This window comes from Typha angustifolia, chromosome 4 (assembly GCF_048772165.1).
Source record: "Typha angustifolia cultivar Huaian chromosome 4, ASM4877216v1, whole genome shotgun sequence".
Classification (NCBI taxonomy): domain Eukaryota; kingdom Viridiplantae; phylum Streptophyta; class Magnoliopsida; order Poales; family Typhaceae; genus Typha; species Typha angustifolia.
The window spans coordinates 10,081,610-10,097,706 of record NC_133242.1 but is presented as its reverse complement, the minus strand read 5'-3'; the positions used below and the strand labels follow the sequence as shown (position 1 = coordinate 10,097,706).

General features: G+C 38.4%; 2 protein-coding genes across 4 annotated transcripts; one reads left to right on the top strand and one right to left on the bottom strand.

Moving 5' to 3' along the window:
* The first annotated feature begins 1,454 nt into the window (after positions 1–1,454).
* Positions 1,455–4,300, top strand: LOC140759270 (protein ACCELERATED CELL DEATH 6-like). 3 transcript variants are annotated; one of them, XM_073095783.1, is made up of 4 exons: positions 1,455–2,096; positions 2,199–2,345; positions 2,656–3,185; positions 3,436–4,300. In XM_073095783.1, exons 1-4 carry the CDS (start codon positions 1,520–1,522, stop codon positions 4,099–4,101), a joined length of 1,920 nt encoding a protein of 639 aa, XP_072951884.1. In that variant the 5' UTR covers positions 1,455–1,519; the 3' UTR covers positions 4,102–4,300. The 3 variants fall into 3 exon arrangements, with proteins under 3 accessions (XP_072951884.1, XP_072951883.1, XP_072951881.1); XM_073095782.1 differs by having other exon boundaries at positions 1,455–2,108; XM_073095780.1 differs by having other exon boundaries at positions 1,455–2,345.
* A 420-nt stretch (positions 4,301–4,720) lies between these two features.
* LOC140759614 (ornithine carbamoyltransferase, chloroplastic) lies at positions 4,721–13,145 on the bottom strand. Its single transcript, XM_073096221.1, has 5 exons — positions 12,876–13,145; positions 11,899–12,233; positions 9,752–9,883; positions 9,386–9,661; positions 4,721–5,103 (listed from the first exon to the last, which is right to left on the bottom strand). Exons 1-5 carry the CDS (start codon positions 13,102–13,104, stop codon positions 4,921–4,923), a joined length of 1,155 nt encoding a protein of 384 aa, XP_072952322.1. The 5' UTR covers positions 13,105–13,145; the 3' UTR covers positions 4,721–4,920.
* Positions 13,146–16,097: the final 2,952 nt, after the last annotated feature.

The following is a 16,097-nucleotide window of genomic DNA, read 5'->3' as shown; positions in this document are numbered from 1 at the left end:
ACTCTTCTTTACTTTTAAATTAAAATATTTTGATGGGCCCAATAAGTAGACTTGATTTAAACTAGTGGAGGTTTATATTTTAAATGCCAGATGTGTCTGTTAGGATCCTAAACGGTTAGAAAACAATCATTTTTATATTTTATATTCTAACACATATTGTCAACTAGATTCCATTTCTTCTATTTTTTCATAATTTTATTTCGTCCTAAATTTTTATAATTTTCTTACTCCCAATCATTCCAAATCTGGATTCTAACAGCAACATGCTATTAAGTGACTCTGGCGGGATTAGGGAAAAGATTCCTGGATTTTTGCTCGAGTGACTCTAATCTTACTCAATGGCTAGAGGAAAAGTTAGTAGGAGTCGACGTCAATCGGAGCCACGAGGGCTCCTTAGAAGACATCATCGACACCGGCTTGGAGCATGAAGTTTCCAGTGACGATGCGGTTGCGACCCGAAGCCGCCAGCCGGCCAGATTTGCCGACGAGGCAGAATTCTGAGAATTAGGTATTTCTTATTTACCTATTTAAATTTAAATTAAACTAGAGGAATGAGAGAGGGCTCACCGGGGAGGAGTGTGGTGGTCCTAAAATCCTCCGGCGATGCTCCGACGATCTAATCCCACAACGATGACTCCGACGGAGAGAAGAGAAAGAAAACGATGGAGGAAAAGAAGGTTGGGGGAGGGGTTGAGGAGAGAGAGGATTAGGGTTTAATTTATAGATTAGAAGAGGATCAAATTTATCTGATTCAGATTAGATGAAATCCCCCCTTATCAGCACCTCATCGTGTGCCGGAGAGGGAGAGGGGAGGGGCGGCACGTGCATCCTCCTCTCTCAACCCCCAATTATATATATATATATATATATATATATATATATATATATATATATATATATATATATATTATGGTTCTAACAAAAAGATTGTCGGTAATAACAATCAAATTGTGTACGTGTTTTATAACTGTTGTTCTATAGTGTTTGGTTTAATCTCATAGAAGAGATTCGTGGTTTTTTAACCCTTGATTGATAAGGGATCTTTCCACATTAAAATCGTTGTATTTATTTATGGCCTTGTGTTTTTATTTTGATTCTCTCATTGTTCTAAGTGAAATAGACTTCTAGAGGTAATTAAGTAATTTCATATGTGACTCTTTGTTGATTGAATGATAAAGAATTTAAGAGATTGAACAACGACAGCAAGATGGAAAGCGATGAAGAAAGAATTGCTCGCTAAGCGCCGAAGATTGTCCAATGCCGTGGCATCATCTTTGGAAGTTTCATTTTTTGAAGAACTTTCCTGACTAGATCTGTATCCGGATCTAGATCTAGATGTGTTATTGACAGCTGGCAATCAAGAACTGTCTCTTCTGGTCTCGTACATGTAGAATAATCTAAATAAATTAAAATATGGTTTCTCTAATCTTTTCTATTAGTTTTCTATTGTCTCGCCACCTAGTGCGCGCTTCACTTATATCGTGAGCTCTAGGAGACAAATTATAATAACATACGTACAATGGCTGCTGCAATAGCAGGTGCTGGAGAAGCTGGACATGACGAATTAACCCAAGTAGAATTTGGGCCCGAGAACATTCGCATGAATGGTGATTTCCTGAAAGCAGTAAGAAGTGGGAATACGAGGCTTGCGAGAGAGATTATTCTTGAATCTGAAGAAAGAACTTCTAGAGGAGAAACTCAGAGTTTTGCAATTAATGTTGCTCCTGATAACGACACGGCACGAGATAGAACCAGTTGCCTTCGAGGTGTTACCATAGGGGGGAACACATCCCTCCATATAGTTGCGAGCAATGGAGACCTGGAGCTCGTTCAGTTGATATGCAGTAGAAAGAGTTCCCTCTTGGTGGCATGCAATCAGCTGCGGGAGACGCCACTGCACTGTGCTGCGAGGGCCGGGCATGACCAGATCGTCACCGCGATGATCGCGAATGCTGATAGCGCGGGCGGAGTCGAACTGAAGACAAGGATGCTGAGGGCAAGGAGACGGGATGGAAGGACTGCCTTACATGAGGCAGCACAAAATGGCCATGCCAATGTGGCGAACTCGCTGATCTCAGCTGATGGCGAGTTGGCAGGTATGCTGGACGGTAAGGGTATTTCTCCTCTTTACATGGCTGTCCTTTCTGGATCTCTTGCATTAGTTCAAGAGTTCAGACAACATTCTCCTCACGAAGCAGAATCAACGTTCTACGCCGGACCAAATGGGCAAACTGCTTTGCATGCTGCGGTTCTCTACAGCCCACGTTATCTTTCAGAGGTATTAACACGTCCTAGACGAGCAGATCCCTGGGAAAGCCGCTTCTTTGGATGCTCCTCAGGCTATGGTACGTTTTCTACGTATTTCTTTTGTGTGATGCATTCGTTCAACTGAGTAATGCAAAGTATTGTACGAAAAAGAAAGAAAATTTTGCCTTGGCAGACCTTTCTCTTCTCTGGTTACGGCAAAGGCAGAAAAAAGTATCTCTCCCATCTCCCAACCACCTAGCTAGAACCTTTTCTCTTTAACTTACTTAGTTTTAATGGGCATATCTATTGTGGACACAAAACTTTGAAATCAACCAAAATAGGGAAAACCTAACTGATGGAAGAAGTATTATTCACGTAAATGTTGACGAAAGAGATCGTATTTGACAGAAATCGCAAAAGAAATCTTGCAGTGGGATCTAGAGCTTAAAAAAAAGGCTGATAACTCAGGGGCCACACCTCTCCACTATGCAGCATCGATTGGAGATCGTCAAATTGCAAAACTATTATTGAAACATGATCCTTCCCTGGCGTACATCTCGGATTCAAGTGGCTCTTATCCTATCCATGTTGCTGCTATCATGGGGAGAACTGCGATAATTGATGAGCTGATGTTAAAATGTCCCGATTCATGTGAGTTACTGGACGATAAAGGAAGAAATTTCTTTCACGTTGCTGTTGAAGGTAAAAACTGGCGGGCAGTCTATCCTCTTACCTTTAAGCCAGCACTTTCGGAATTGATGAATGCTGCTGATTTTGATGGCAATACACCTCTACATCTAGCTGTAGAGAGTCGAAAGAGTGTTTCTACTATAAATCTTCTGGTGCAGATGAGAAGAATACACTCGAATTTCCAGAGCACAGCAAGTCCGGTTTTAGCACTTTCGGATTTGTTTAAATTTAGCTTCGTCAATCAGATGGTAATTAATCTCTCTTTATTAACTTACCAATAACTCTACAAATTTTAAGCCGTTAGATAACGATGATTTTTATTTTTAAAATTAAAAATATAATTAAACTTGATTTAAACCGATGGAGATTTTATATTTTAAATAACAAATGTGTCTAATAGGATCGTACACAGTTAGAAAACAGTAATTTTTATATTATCAACTAGATTCCAATTCTTCTATTTTTATTTTTTATTTTATTTTTTATTCTTTGTCTTAGTCTGCACGGGATTGGCTACATAAATATTGGGCGGCGCAGAGGGGAGGTCTCCCTAGTCCTTATTCGCTTCACCACCCCCAACATGACAATGACATTGAAAATAAAACTGAGGCAGTATCTGAAGAAGAAGGATTACAGTTGAGAGCCGAAAGCCGTATTGTTTGCTCTGTGCTGATTACCACAGTAACATTTGCTGCAGCTTTCACCATGCCTGGGGGTTACAAAGCTGATGGCACACCAACCCTTGCAACGCGATTTGCTTTCAAGGCATTCGTCATCACAGATGCCTTAGCATTTATCCTCTCTATAGTAGCCACATTTTGGCTTGCCTTTGCTAGGACAGAGACCACGACGATGACGGAGCGTGAGCTCCGCGGCAGTGGGGCGTCTAAACAACTCATTGTTGCGGCCAATAAAGACATCGTTGTGACATCTACACTATTCATGATTGCGGCAGCTGCGTTGATGGTCATCGCATTTGCTTCAGGCCTATACGCCGTCCTAGCTCCAGTTCATACTACTATCGTTGCTGTCTGTATTCCAGTTTTGGCTGCAGTTACTTATATCGTTCCACTGGGGATAAAAGAAGGAATTGAATTGCTTGGACCAACTTTACATGAATTTTTTTATTTGATACCTCGGCAAATGTGGTATAAGGAGAAGTAAGCAGCTCATCCAGTATCATATCATCCATCTTCAGATTACGTATTTCCTTCGTCGTTTGCACTATATGTCATCTTTCTGTTCCCACGCGCTTGAGACTGTATTATCGCAATAAATCTATCTTTGTAGTTTGTATCTACTACTTCCTTTCAATTTTTCTTTTTTCTTGATCGTATTATCGTCGTGAGGATGGGCAACTTGCAACGATCGTTTTGTTAACTCAGGAAGTGGCCTTCCAACTGAGGAAAGTGCGCCATCGTTATCGTCAACTGCCCCACTGGGTGACTGACTCCCCTTATTTCTGTGATACCTCAATGAGAGATGAATGGGGTATCACAAGAATGCGTCGAATTTCTATAAAACCAATAAAATGAGGTATGGCGAGGATACAAATAGAATGAATGTATGCCAACACCATCATGTCTACTTTGTGAAGGCATAAAGCCCCTTCAAGCATAAACACATAGAGAGCCAGGGTCGATTAAAAATAGTTTCTGCACATGCATGAAAGAAAAAAATTAAAACGAGAAGGAATGGCAAAAAAAATGATGTAAATTTAAAATCTGGAAGTTTCAGAAAATTAAATCAGAATCAAATGAAATTGAGATGCAAGAAAGAAATGGAAGAGGAACTGTCAGCATTAAGCAACTAAGCTGATAATAAAACAAGGATTCCAGTCAATACTTATAACTCCATCTCTTTCTTTCTCATAGTTTGATGAGCCTCATATCTAGAAATATCCTAATGCAAATGTTTGGTATAAATGTAAACCGACAGGATCCACAAGCTTCTTTAACTACAACTTTCAGAGCTAGTAAAAGGTCACAGACCAAGCAAATGGAGCATGATAGCATTCTGTGCATGCATTCTGTTCTCAGCCTGAGGAAAGACAATAGAGTTGGGAGCTTCAATGACTCCATCTGTAACTTCCAGCCCCCTTTCTGCTGGCAAGCAATGCATGAAGTAGGCTTTCGGTCCAGCAATCTCCATCAGTGCTTCGTCAATCTGCAAGTATCATGATATGCTAGTTAACCAATCCACTATCTCTTTTATACATAAAGAAAATGCAGGTGTAGTAAAATAAAATGATATCTGATCTGTAGCAAAGATGAAACTGTGGTGTATGATTGTTCTTCTAATGATCAACATTTGTACACTTAGTCCTACACAACTTTGGCACAAAGTTGCACACTGAAGAAAGTTTTACATCATTGGTCAGACGGTGATCTTCAAATTAGTGGGTAATATGCAGTAATTACCGTGTTACACAATGGAGCTCTTATGCCTGGCTTGATTATCCATTAGCTAAACTGTTAAACACACCCCTGCACTCCTAGCTTCTTCAAACCTTATGCATGCAACTCCCTAGCAGTGGACAATTACAGACACATTTTCTCAGAATAACCTATGTAATCCTTGCCGAAATTACCAAAAAAACTAGATACTAGCATTTTCCTTTGCATAGAAGCTGACCTACCAAATAAATAAGATGAGGTCTCATTCATCATGCAGATAGAGTAATTAACTTCCATAAACATTTCACCCCAATTGGAATTCTCATGTTCAAATAAAACATGGTTATCAACTCCATTACTTTCCCATATATAATAACATCCAGACTCGAACCATAATTTTTCTTCCATCATCACAACAACTCAAGCCATTTCCCATCAATAGTTCTACCTTATGGACATGAACTAGATTTACTTGTTTGCTAATATATCTTCTCTCATATGTATACAATCCTGAAATAGCCAATAGATAAAACTCTCAATGTTTCATCAGGTTTAGATATGCAAAATCATATATTGTATTTTAAAAATGCTTCCAATTGTTTGGAAGATATACTCAAGATTAAAAACTCTCTTTACAGGAAAACCATAATCATAATATCTTATCCTTCACTCACTGGTGTAAGGTCATAAGAGATTGGATCTGTTTATTAAAATTGTTTTGGTTGCGCTGCACCACAAAATGATTGAAGTGCTCACTCCACAAAATGGTTGCTCAGTTTCTTCTTGCAGTAAACCTGTAACACCCCGTCCCCTAAAAAAAAAAAAGAGTGAGCGCATGTGCCCTGCCTTACCCATTTTCTCCCTTCCCTTTCTTCTTCTTTCTTTCTTCTCTCTCACCCCGCAGCCGCCGTTCTCCTTTTCTTCTTCTTTCCGCCGCACCGGAGTGCATCTACGCCTAAGGTTGTTAGCCTGAATGGCATTCATGCGATCACACTGCCTTATCGGAGACTAAACACTGATGATATGAAACTATGATTGGGAGGTAGGAGTCTTAGACCTAACAGTACCCAATGATGTAGGGTTATAGCATCCACTAATGAGTTGAGGGCTCTTGACTAGTTTGCTGTGAGCGGTGATGAGCTGAAGGCTCTTAACTATTCTGCTGTGGGCGATGATAATTTTAGAGAGGGAGATATGGACTTACAACTGGAGTCCTTAGTCTGTTGGTCACAAACAACCAGTCATATGCAGCATCGCTAGGCATGTACCGATAATATTACCGTTAGTTGTCTATCCCTCCTCGATGTATGAGATGATTTACGAGTATGTTTTTATGATACGATGGATAACTCGATGAGCATATGATGATAATTTATAGTTATGCTTTGTGGGAGCATGGGAGAAAGGATTTGATAATTTAAACGATGCACATCATGTGTTCCCTTATTATTATATGTGAGTTGTAGATATGGGCATGATATATATGTTGTATTGATGCAATATTATGAGCATGTTGGCATATATGTATATTGTATGACATTTTTCCTTACATTACTTTTAGACTGTAGATGTGTATAGCTGGGCTTTCTGCTCACTACCTATGGTAGAAATATTTTTCAGATTAGTAGATGGCCATGAGTCCGTGGAGGAGCTGGTGAAAAGTTACTTATAGTCTCTTTCGTTTATTTTATTGTTGTAAATAAGTCAGATGGATTGTAGCCCCTGCGCCGACATTTATTCTATTGAGGTGTATGGATATGTATTTGAGGCTTATTGTGGCCTGTGGTATTTTGAGTTTCTTTTATTGTATTATTTGTGAAAATGTGGGGTCTTTATTTTGTTATTATGTAGAAACTTTGGGTGGCAGGTGTTTTAATACTAGTATTAGGCAAAAGGTATCAGTGTCCTGGAAATGGATTGCTGTGCCGATTGACACAAGGCATACTAGTAGGGTGCTGGCACGTGGCATAGGGAGTGCCTTGGCACCCTCCAATTCTTGTTTTCCCAAGCTTTTGAAAACCTAAGGTCAATTGAACCAATGGAGAAGTTGACAATGAGAAGCAAATCATTAAATAATCTCACGGTCAAAATAAAGCTGGGCATAACTTATTTCTCATGATTGGATTGTGGAGAGGTAACTATCCACTAAAAATAAGTGAATAATGACTTATCTCTCACGGTCTGCTTTAAGCAGAACATGAGGGATAGTCACAATCTACTAAGAAGAAATAGATCTCTTCTATCTCTTCATCCCTCTCCTTTTATGATTTGGCTGACAGAACAGCGATAAAGTAGGGGCGGTTGGATGTGAGAGACCATGGATGGGAAGATCATCGTTTGACATCGACGCAAAGGTGGTTTAGAGACAGAGGTAGGTAAGTCTCCATTACACCGACACAAATAAGAACATCCCCTTTACTGTTCTTGACACATAGCCACCACATGCCGTGCGAACAAGTGGTCAGCACAAACCATGCCTATGGCACGTCAATCCTTGGTCTTGAAGAACAAATCACATGATAAGAAGATATGTCAAATAAACTAACATATCCAACTTATAGGCTAAAATAAAATGGAATCACTTCCTCGGAGTGTACCTATGCTCAAGATTACTTATTTCTTTAACCTACATTATGTAACAACAACCAGATGAACAAAAAAAATACTATTTACTACTTCAACACTCAGAATTACAACTAAGTTGAAACATTTATAATATCATATTCCTTTAATTCTTTTTCTAGAATTTTAACTACTATATTTTACTTATGTGGAAATTGTGCTTGCCACCTCAACCTTTGAGAATGCAAAAGGCAATGCAAGAAATCTGAAATCCTACAAAGGAACTACAAATCCAATAAAGTTCTTACAGGAAAAAACTTTAGTAACCCACTAAAACTCAAAAAGGAAAAGAATATGACCATTGATTTTATCTAATTGACATAGATGATTAAGAATAGAAAAATAAGTTGAAGAAAGGAACAGAGATGTCGGTATATCTTTGGATGAAAGAAATATTGTGCAAGAGTCTTTTATGTTATTCCTGATGTTTCGTTAAGTTGGGAACTACAATTTAGGCATGTAAATATATTGATATAACCATAGTTCCTAGTTTCGACCGATCCTAAGTGGGATCGGTTGCAATATCTGTTGCAACTGTTGTCAGCTGCTGCCTGCTACAGTTGCTGCTAACAATAGCTAAGGGAAAGAGGAAGAGAGAGTCAGAGAGAGTGTGTGTGTGAGTGAGGAAGAGAGAGGGAAAGATAAAAAGAAAGAGAGTGAGACAGCTCAGACACTTCGAGGATAATTATTATTTTTTATTTTCTTATAATTTTTTCTAAATTTTTAGAAATTTCTCAACATTTTTAAATAATATTTAAAATTTTATTTAATTAAAATAGTCTGATTTGATACAGATGGAAATCAGGGGCCAAGAGGCCATTCCCTTAACTCGTATTGATGAGAATTTGACTCCAGGCGGCCAATACATATGGTTTTTTCGAATGGCCGATCCCGATACCGATTTTTGAAACCTTAGATATAACCTTTGACAAGGAGATGGTTGGAACTAAAGGCTTGTAACGTAGTGGTGATCATTGTTGTTTTTGACAAGAGGTGGTTGTAACGTATGTGGTTTCTTGACTTTCTTCAACAAAACATGATAACCACCTCTTCATTGAAAAGAAAAATCAAAGATTTGAAAATAAGCAAAACTGAGGAAGTGCACAAATAAATTGCATAATGTATATCAATTTAACTAGAATTTAAACAAAGAAAGACATAAAGACTTGTCTGAATAAATAAGCGAAATTATAGTTCAAAATTGAAAATATTTCAAGATATAATGTTTTGAGTTTTGACATATAGTCGAGACAGCTATTTGCCAAAAATCTTCTAATTAGTTTGTTGTATTAAAGATGAAGAAGAATCAAACAGCTTACAACCTGTGAGAAAAAAATTTTCACTTGTTTAAATATTTCCTTTTTGGTATATGTGAAATCAGCTAGGCCTAAACAAATAAGAAACAAAGAAGAGTTGAGATGTAAGGACACCTGAAATCCTTGGAACTGCTGTTTTCTATATTCAGCCTCATCTTTTTGGCCCATGCTTGCCCAAACATCTGAATACACCACATCTGCACCCTTTACTGCTTCTTTTACATCATGTGTTATCTCAATCTTGCTGATTCCTGTACTCCTTGCCTTCTCGACAGTCTGCTCATCTGGTTCAAAGCCTTTTGGGCAAGCACATACAAAGTGGAAAGGCACTATAGATGCCATCAGGAGCCATGAATGCACAATATTGTTCCCATCTCCAACATAAACAACCTAAAATTCACATCAGATAATCAAAATGGGAAGAAACAACCCTCCTAACTAGAGGTATATCTCAATTCAATAGCTCAAAACGTAAACAACCTTAGTTCCTTCAAGTTGCCCAATGTGTTCTTGAATAGTTAGTGCATCAGCCATTATTTGGCATGGATGGTTATAGTCAGTCAGTCCATTTATGACTGGCACTGCAGCATATGTAGCCAAATCCATAATATCCTGCCATAATCAAATCAAAGATTTAGAACTAAGAAGAGTTACAAAATATCTATGGCTGAGAAGTAATATCAATAACTATAGAAGCAAATTATCCAAAATTATCCAAAAAGTACATATGGTTGAAAAAATGGAACAGATTAAATTATATTTGGAATCCAATAAGAATATTTTGCAAGGTTCCCAGTATCGGGATCGGATCAGTATCGACAATATCAACCACTTATATTGGATCAAACTATTTTTTAATTACGTCAAATTCTAAATATTACTTAAAATGCAGAATTTTTTTAAAAAATTTTAAAAAAAATGAGAGAAAAATCAGAAAATAAAATTACTTATATATGAAGCCTAAAAATTTTAAAATATATTAACTTACTTAAAATTTAAAATTTTGATGAATATCGAGCTCTTTCTCCTCTCCCCCCTCTCAAAATTCAAAACTTACTTAAAAATTACTCACAGAGATAAAGTTCTCATTTTTTTCTTTACTTCTTTCCTCCACTCTCTCTCTCTCTCCCTTCTCCCCCCCCCCCCCCCCCCCCCGTCTCTCTCTCTTAGGCTCTCAGCAACTGGTGTTGCTGCTTCACCGCAAAAGCAATAGTAGAGGTCGTCGAATCTACTCAGTGTAGGAAGAGAAAGATGATATGATTCGGACTTCACCGACGTCGTCTCGAGCTTGGATTTACCTTAGGAGAATTTTATTTTCATGTTTTAGTATTTATTTTTCATTAAAATATGTTTTCTGTAAGTCGCGTTCGAACGCGCTGTGAACGCCTGTGTCGCGTTCGCAAAAACCAACAGGCGCGTTCGAACGCCTGTGTCGCGTTCGCAAAAACCGACAGGCGCGTTCGCACTTGCGTTCGAACGCCTGTATCGCGTTCGCAAATCCAGAATAGTCAATTCGGTGCGTTCGAACGCGGTCGGGGGAGTTCGAACGCGATCGGCGAAAATTGTGTTTTAGGATAAGTTTGAGTTGTTGGTTAGCCTATAAAAGGATGTGTAGGGCAACCAAAATTATAATTGATTATTGAGAATTGAGTTTGCCTTGCCTCCTTCATCTTCTTCGCTCCCGTTCCCTCAATCTCCCCGGCGACGCTGCTTCTAATCTCCCTCGACAGGCCAATCACCCTAGTCCCTTAGGAGTGGCCCTCTTCTCCCCCTTCTTCCAATTTATTCAGCGCTTCTAACCTTTCCATCATCCATAACCCTTCCACCATCACTTTTCCACCGGTGCCACCCCATAACACCGGCCCTCCACAATCCACCATTACCTAGGATTTCGTGCCTTCATCCACGGAATCCAAAAATAGAGTATCCTGACGTTCGTCCACTAAACGAACGATATCTTGATATCCCCAACTCCGATTCGCCTGAAACTAGATCCATTGGAAAGCTCTTTTCCGGGCCTACAACATATCAAAATTTCACAGCGATCCAACGGCGGGATATTTCGGGATCTGATCTCAAAGTTCCGTGCAAGATCGTATCAATCTGGTATCAGAGTCTATAGCCGAGGAAGGATCGTATCAAAAGAGAGAGGGAATAAGAGATGAATTAAAAACTGAAAAAAAGGAATCCGAGGTTGCCAGAGGTCGAGGTCATTGGATCTTCCTCGAAGAATGTAGAGATCTACTTGGTCGCCGATGGAAGAGGTGAGAAAGAAGAGAAAAAGAGAGAAAATAGAGAAAGAGAGGCAAGTGGGGGTGGGGTCCGATCAGATCCAACCGCTCCCGCTCGTTTCGGGCGGGATCAACTAGGCCGATCCCAATCCTGGCCAAAACCACTCGAGATCGGGCCAAACTGGGAACCTTAATATTTTGCAAATCTATTTTGTATCTATGAGCTTAAGATCAGTTTAAATATCCATATTTTCAAAAAATATGTGAGAACTGAGAACCCTAAAAAGACAATGGTGAAAATGTAAATGAATGCTAATAAGGAAGTAAATGAATACTAATAGAAATGGATTTTACAATGGAATTGAAGAACCATGACAATTCAACTCATTATCGTACCTGGTGAGCAAAAACTCTTGCCATAATAATATCGTTATAGCCGGAAAGGACTCGAGCAACATCACGAGTCTCTTCTCGTTTGCCCATCTGAATGTCGTCAGGGCCTAAGTAAATGGCATGACCCCCAAGCAAGAAGAATCCTGTCTCAAATGAAACACGAGTCCTCATAGATGGCTTAGCAAATATCATTGCCATTGTCTTTCCTTTGAATGGGACAAAATCTCTTTCTCCCGATTTCAACAATGCCTTAACCTCTGCTGCACGATTAAGCATTTTCAAGATCGTATCCTTGTCAAAATCGCTGATATGAAGAAAGTCCTTCAGACCTGATTTAGCTGCATGAAGTAAAATGAAAGTCTTAGCAACCATAGAGTCAACAGATTCCCTCTGCTTTAATGCAATTACTTACCGTGGGTTTTTTCATTCTTGAAGGAAAGGTTGCTTCTCTTAAAACTTGAATTTGAATATTTCACCGTGTAACTTAAGAAACCTATATGGTTTTCCTTACTAAGATATCTCGAACTTCTCAAGAATCACATTACACAATTTCTATGGCCTATCAAGACATGTAATTAACTGTCGTGCAGTGAATACACATCAAAACCCCTAATGCACAAATTAGAAGCGTAAACTGTCACAGTTTACAACAGAAAAAGAAATCCAAATAACACGATCATAGATTCAGAATAACTTTTGTCACATCACAACCTGTAAGTGTGAACATATAATTTGAGCATAACTGCTGAAACACTTCTATTGATTGCAAATACCCAATAGCTTAGGTTTTATTCTTTAAAATACACTCCATTCTTTGTTATCCTTCGACTAAACACTAAAAAAACTAAGAATCGTATTTCCACAAATGTTATTAAATTTTCAAACTACATCCAAACTCAATCACATCATCAATGACAACAATCCAGATGAAGATGATGAGAAAGAGAGATAGTGCATGTGTGTATGACAGAAGACCCTACCGTTGCTTTTATTGGATGAAGTGACGACGGAGTGAGCGGAAGGAGTGGAGGTGCGGCAAGAGATCCTGCCGCGAGAGGTGGAGAGGAGACGAGATCGGGAAGAGGAGAGGCGAGGAAGACGGTGAGAGCGAGAGAAGAGGTCAGCGGTGGAGGAGGAGGAGGAGAGGGAGGTCGCGACGGCGGTGGCGTCGGAGAGGAGGGAACAGTTGCTAAAGATTACCGATGCCATCGCTTCCTAAACCCAAGTGGCAGGAGTGGAACTCAGGTGGAGTTCGCGACTAGTTATGCTCTCGGGAACCCGCGCACGTGTGATGCATGTGCTGAAAGTGCTTTCGGTTGTTTACATTTATCCTCTTGTAATAGTGTTCGTTGCTAGAAAGCGACCGATTTCAGCGAACTATTTCTTTTTAAGTATAAATTTAAAAGGGAAAATAAAGTTATTTTTTGGTTGGTAAATATATATATATATATATATATATATATATATATATATATTATTTTATATCTTTTTTGATTAATAATAGGCTGAGATCTCACCTGATAATTACTTCTTTGCCCATTCAGTGCTTATTCTATTTGAGACAAAAATGAATCCAACTCTAAGTGCACCTTATCATCCTACCTTAATAATTTTCCTGGCAGTTTTTCTTTCTTGCTTAGCCAGCTAATTTGCTACTCTATTCTCTTTTTTGTACATGTCTAGAAATTTGATCTTCTTAAAAGATGACAAAATTATGTAGCTATGGATTATTTTTTAACTACCACGGACTAAATCTCTCACTCTAAATATTATGATCAAAGTTGTGGCATCTAACTCCATAATCACCTAGTCTCATTTTTCATAGGCTTCTCTCAAGCCCGTCTACATGGCTTAAACTTTATAGTAACTGAATGAATCCCTAATTGTCGGTTCTTCTGCCATTTGTAATAGGTGGCCATTTTCATCTTTGATAATAAATCCAACTCACCTCTCATAATCTCCATCCTTGAAGGTCACATCAAAACCTAGGCCTAAATGATTTCCCAAGCATTTTCTACTAGTGCTTTTGGGACTCTATTAAGGGGGGCCTCTTTTTTGTCTTTAATAGCTTATAAAACCTAAACATCCACCTTGTCGAGTTGAAAAAGTCTTTTATCTATAATAACCAGTGACACACTCTCATCTCTATCTTTCAAGTGAGAGGGTTCTTGATTAAGCAACCTCATTCAAGTGCTAAGCCTTTTGCTGAAAATTTTAAAGTCTATCATTTAGTTACTGATGATATTTCCTCCTCTTAGAAGCCAATGAAGACTCTATTTCGAACTTGAGGTATGTAGCAATGATGTTCAAGCAAGTGATAGATTTGTCTACCAACTTGGACAAATCTTGATTCCTATCCCTCTCGATCATTGCATTAGAGGTGGGACCCTTATTGAGATGATCTTTTTGGTTGCTTAGTGGGTTGATTCCCAATCTGATACTTGGGTTTTATTGGAGCTGGGTTTGCTGGGTCCTTTGGACTAGCAACCCATTATTAATAAGTGCAAAAACAACCAGTAGCATAGAAAACAAAAACACTCTTGATAATGGATAGTTCTACCTTGATCAAACTCTCGTCTCTTCGATCTTACTTCTCCAATTTTTGAGCTCTAGCAAAGGTAATCTTCCATATAGATTCTACCAAGAGGGTCTTTCTATAGAAGAGAAAAGCTTCAATCTTAGTTTTCACTCTAAGAGTATGACCTAAGGTTTGCATGGCTAAGCAATTGAGAGGTCTAGTGGTTCAAAATATAAAGCCACCAATTCTTTTCTTGGAAAATAGTGGTGAAAGCTACGAGGGCCAAAACTCTCACTAAAAAGGATGTGGTGAAGTTCTACTAAAGAAGAATCCCGCTTAAGGAACACTCCCTCTTAAGATGTTTGACTATCTCAAGAGGTGTTTATAAGATAATTGAGACTTTACAAGTCAATGTTTTCTTTGACTTGGGTCTTAGACACCAGAGCAGCTTCTGGGTGAATAAATAGTTCTCGAAAGGTGCCATAACTAATCGATTCTCCTTAGCCATTATCTCTTCACAACAAAATCACTTGCTCCCCGATATCCTCTCTCAAAGACCATAGAAGGGTGGGGACTTTTCGTGGTTGTGGAGTGGGACTTCCTCTTCAAATTCTTCAGCTCCCTCCTTTATCATCTTGCCCTAGAGGCTCTTTTTCCCTTCTGATATATTCTCACCACTCTCTTGCTAGGGTGCTCTCCTCTGGAGTTATTTTGCTGGACTAGGTGGGTAGCCTTTGGCGAACCACCATCCTCTCAAAAGTAAAGACGTTTATTTGATTACCCCACCTTAATAAGATCCACATGCGAGACCTCCTTACCAAAAATATTATTCATTGGTTTGGTTAGATGGCACCTATGCGACAAGGAACTCGACTCTATCCACCATCTATTGCTCTAATGCCCTGTTGTACTTCGATTTTGGAACTCCTTTCTTTTGACCATTGGGACACTAAATTTTCTAAATGTTGTCATGGATCTCTGGTTGGATTAGAAAAGGAACACAGTTAAGGAAAAATAGTACAAAATATTTATTTATTTAATTGGTATCCTTGGTAGTTGTCGTGGAATAAGCAAAAATGCTATATGTTACGTAAGGAGGCAAGAACCTTTATAGGCTTTCAAATATCTCTCTCTCAAATTTAGAGGAGATGAATGCCTTCCTTCCCTCCAGAATTCTCTAACTCAACATTCTCGCCTTAGATCCCTCTTTCTCCTTGTACATTCTCTCTTTCTTTTCATATTCAATAAATTTAACTAAGCATAATCCACTCTTCTCAAAATAATAATAATAATAATAATAATAATAATAATAATAATAACAAAGAAAAAAAAAAGAAAAAGAAAAAGAAAAAGGCATGATGTTTTTGATAAATTTTCTTAGTTCTTTAAAAGTATACTATTTTCTTATTTTTGGATGGAGAAAGTGAATTATGTGGTAAACACATCGTTCCCCTAAAATCATCTAGTTTTTATATATTTAACTCATTCTTTTAAAGAAAGAGCGACTCTTATGACTTATCATATGATAGTAATTACTATAACAATTTATTTATCAAATACTTTTATTTTATTTTTGTCAAACACTAACAAGTCATGACTATTTTTCAAGAAGGTAAAAAGTTTGCATGAAAGGTAAAATGATTTTAACCGGTATTTCTGCAAATAACGTAAGTATTGTGATAAA

Excerpts from the sequence above, each read along its gene's own strand:
- LOC140759270 (XM_073095780.1), top strand. The coding sequence starts at position 1,520 with ATGGCTGCTGCAATAGCAGGTGCTGGAGAAGCTGGACATGACGAATTA. Across the intron at positions 2,346-2,655 it reads TGGATGCTCCTCAGGCTATG|AAATCGCAAAAGAAATCTTG; the intron begins GTACGTTTTCTA and ends CGTATTTGACAG. Across the intron at positions 3,186-3,435 it reads TTAGCTTCGTCAATCAGATG|TCTGCACGGGATTGGCTACA; the intron begins GTAATTAATCTC and ends TCTTTGTCTTAG.
- LOC140759614 (XM_073096221.1), bottom strand. The coding sequence starts at position 13,104 with ATGGCATCGGTAATCTTTAGCAACTGTTCCCTCCTCTCCGACGCCACC. Across the intron at positions 9,884-11,898 it reads CAAGAGTTTTTGCTCACCAG|GATATTATGGATTTGGCTAC; the intron begins GTACGATAATGA and ends TGATTATGGCAG. Across the intron at positions 5,104-9,385 it reads AGCAGTTCCAAGGATTTCAG|ATTGACGAAGCACTGATGGA; the intron begins GTGTCCTTACAT and ends TGATACTTGCAG.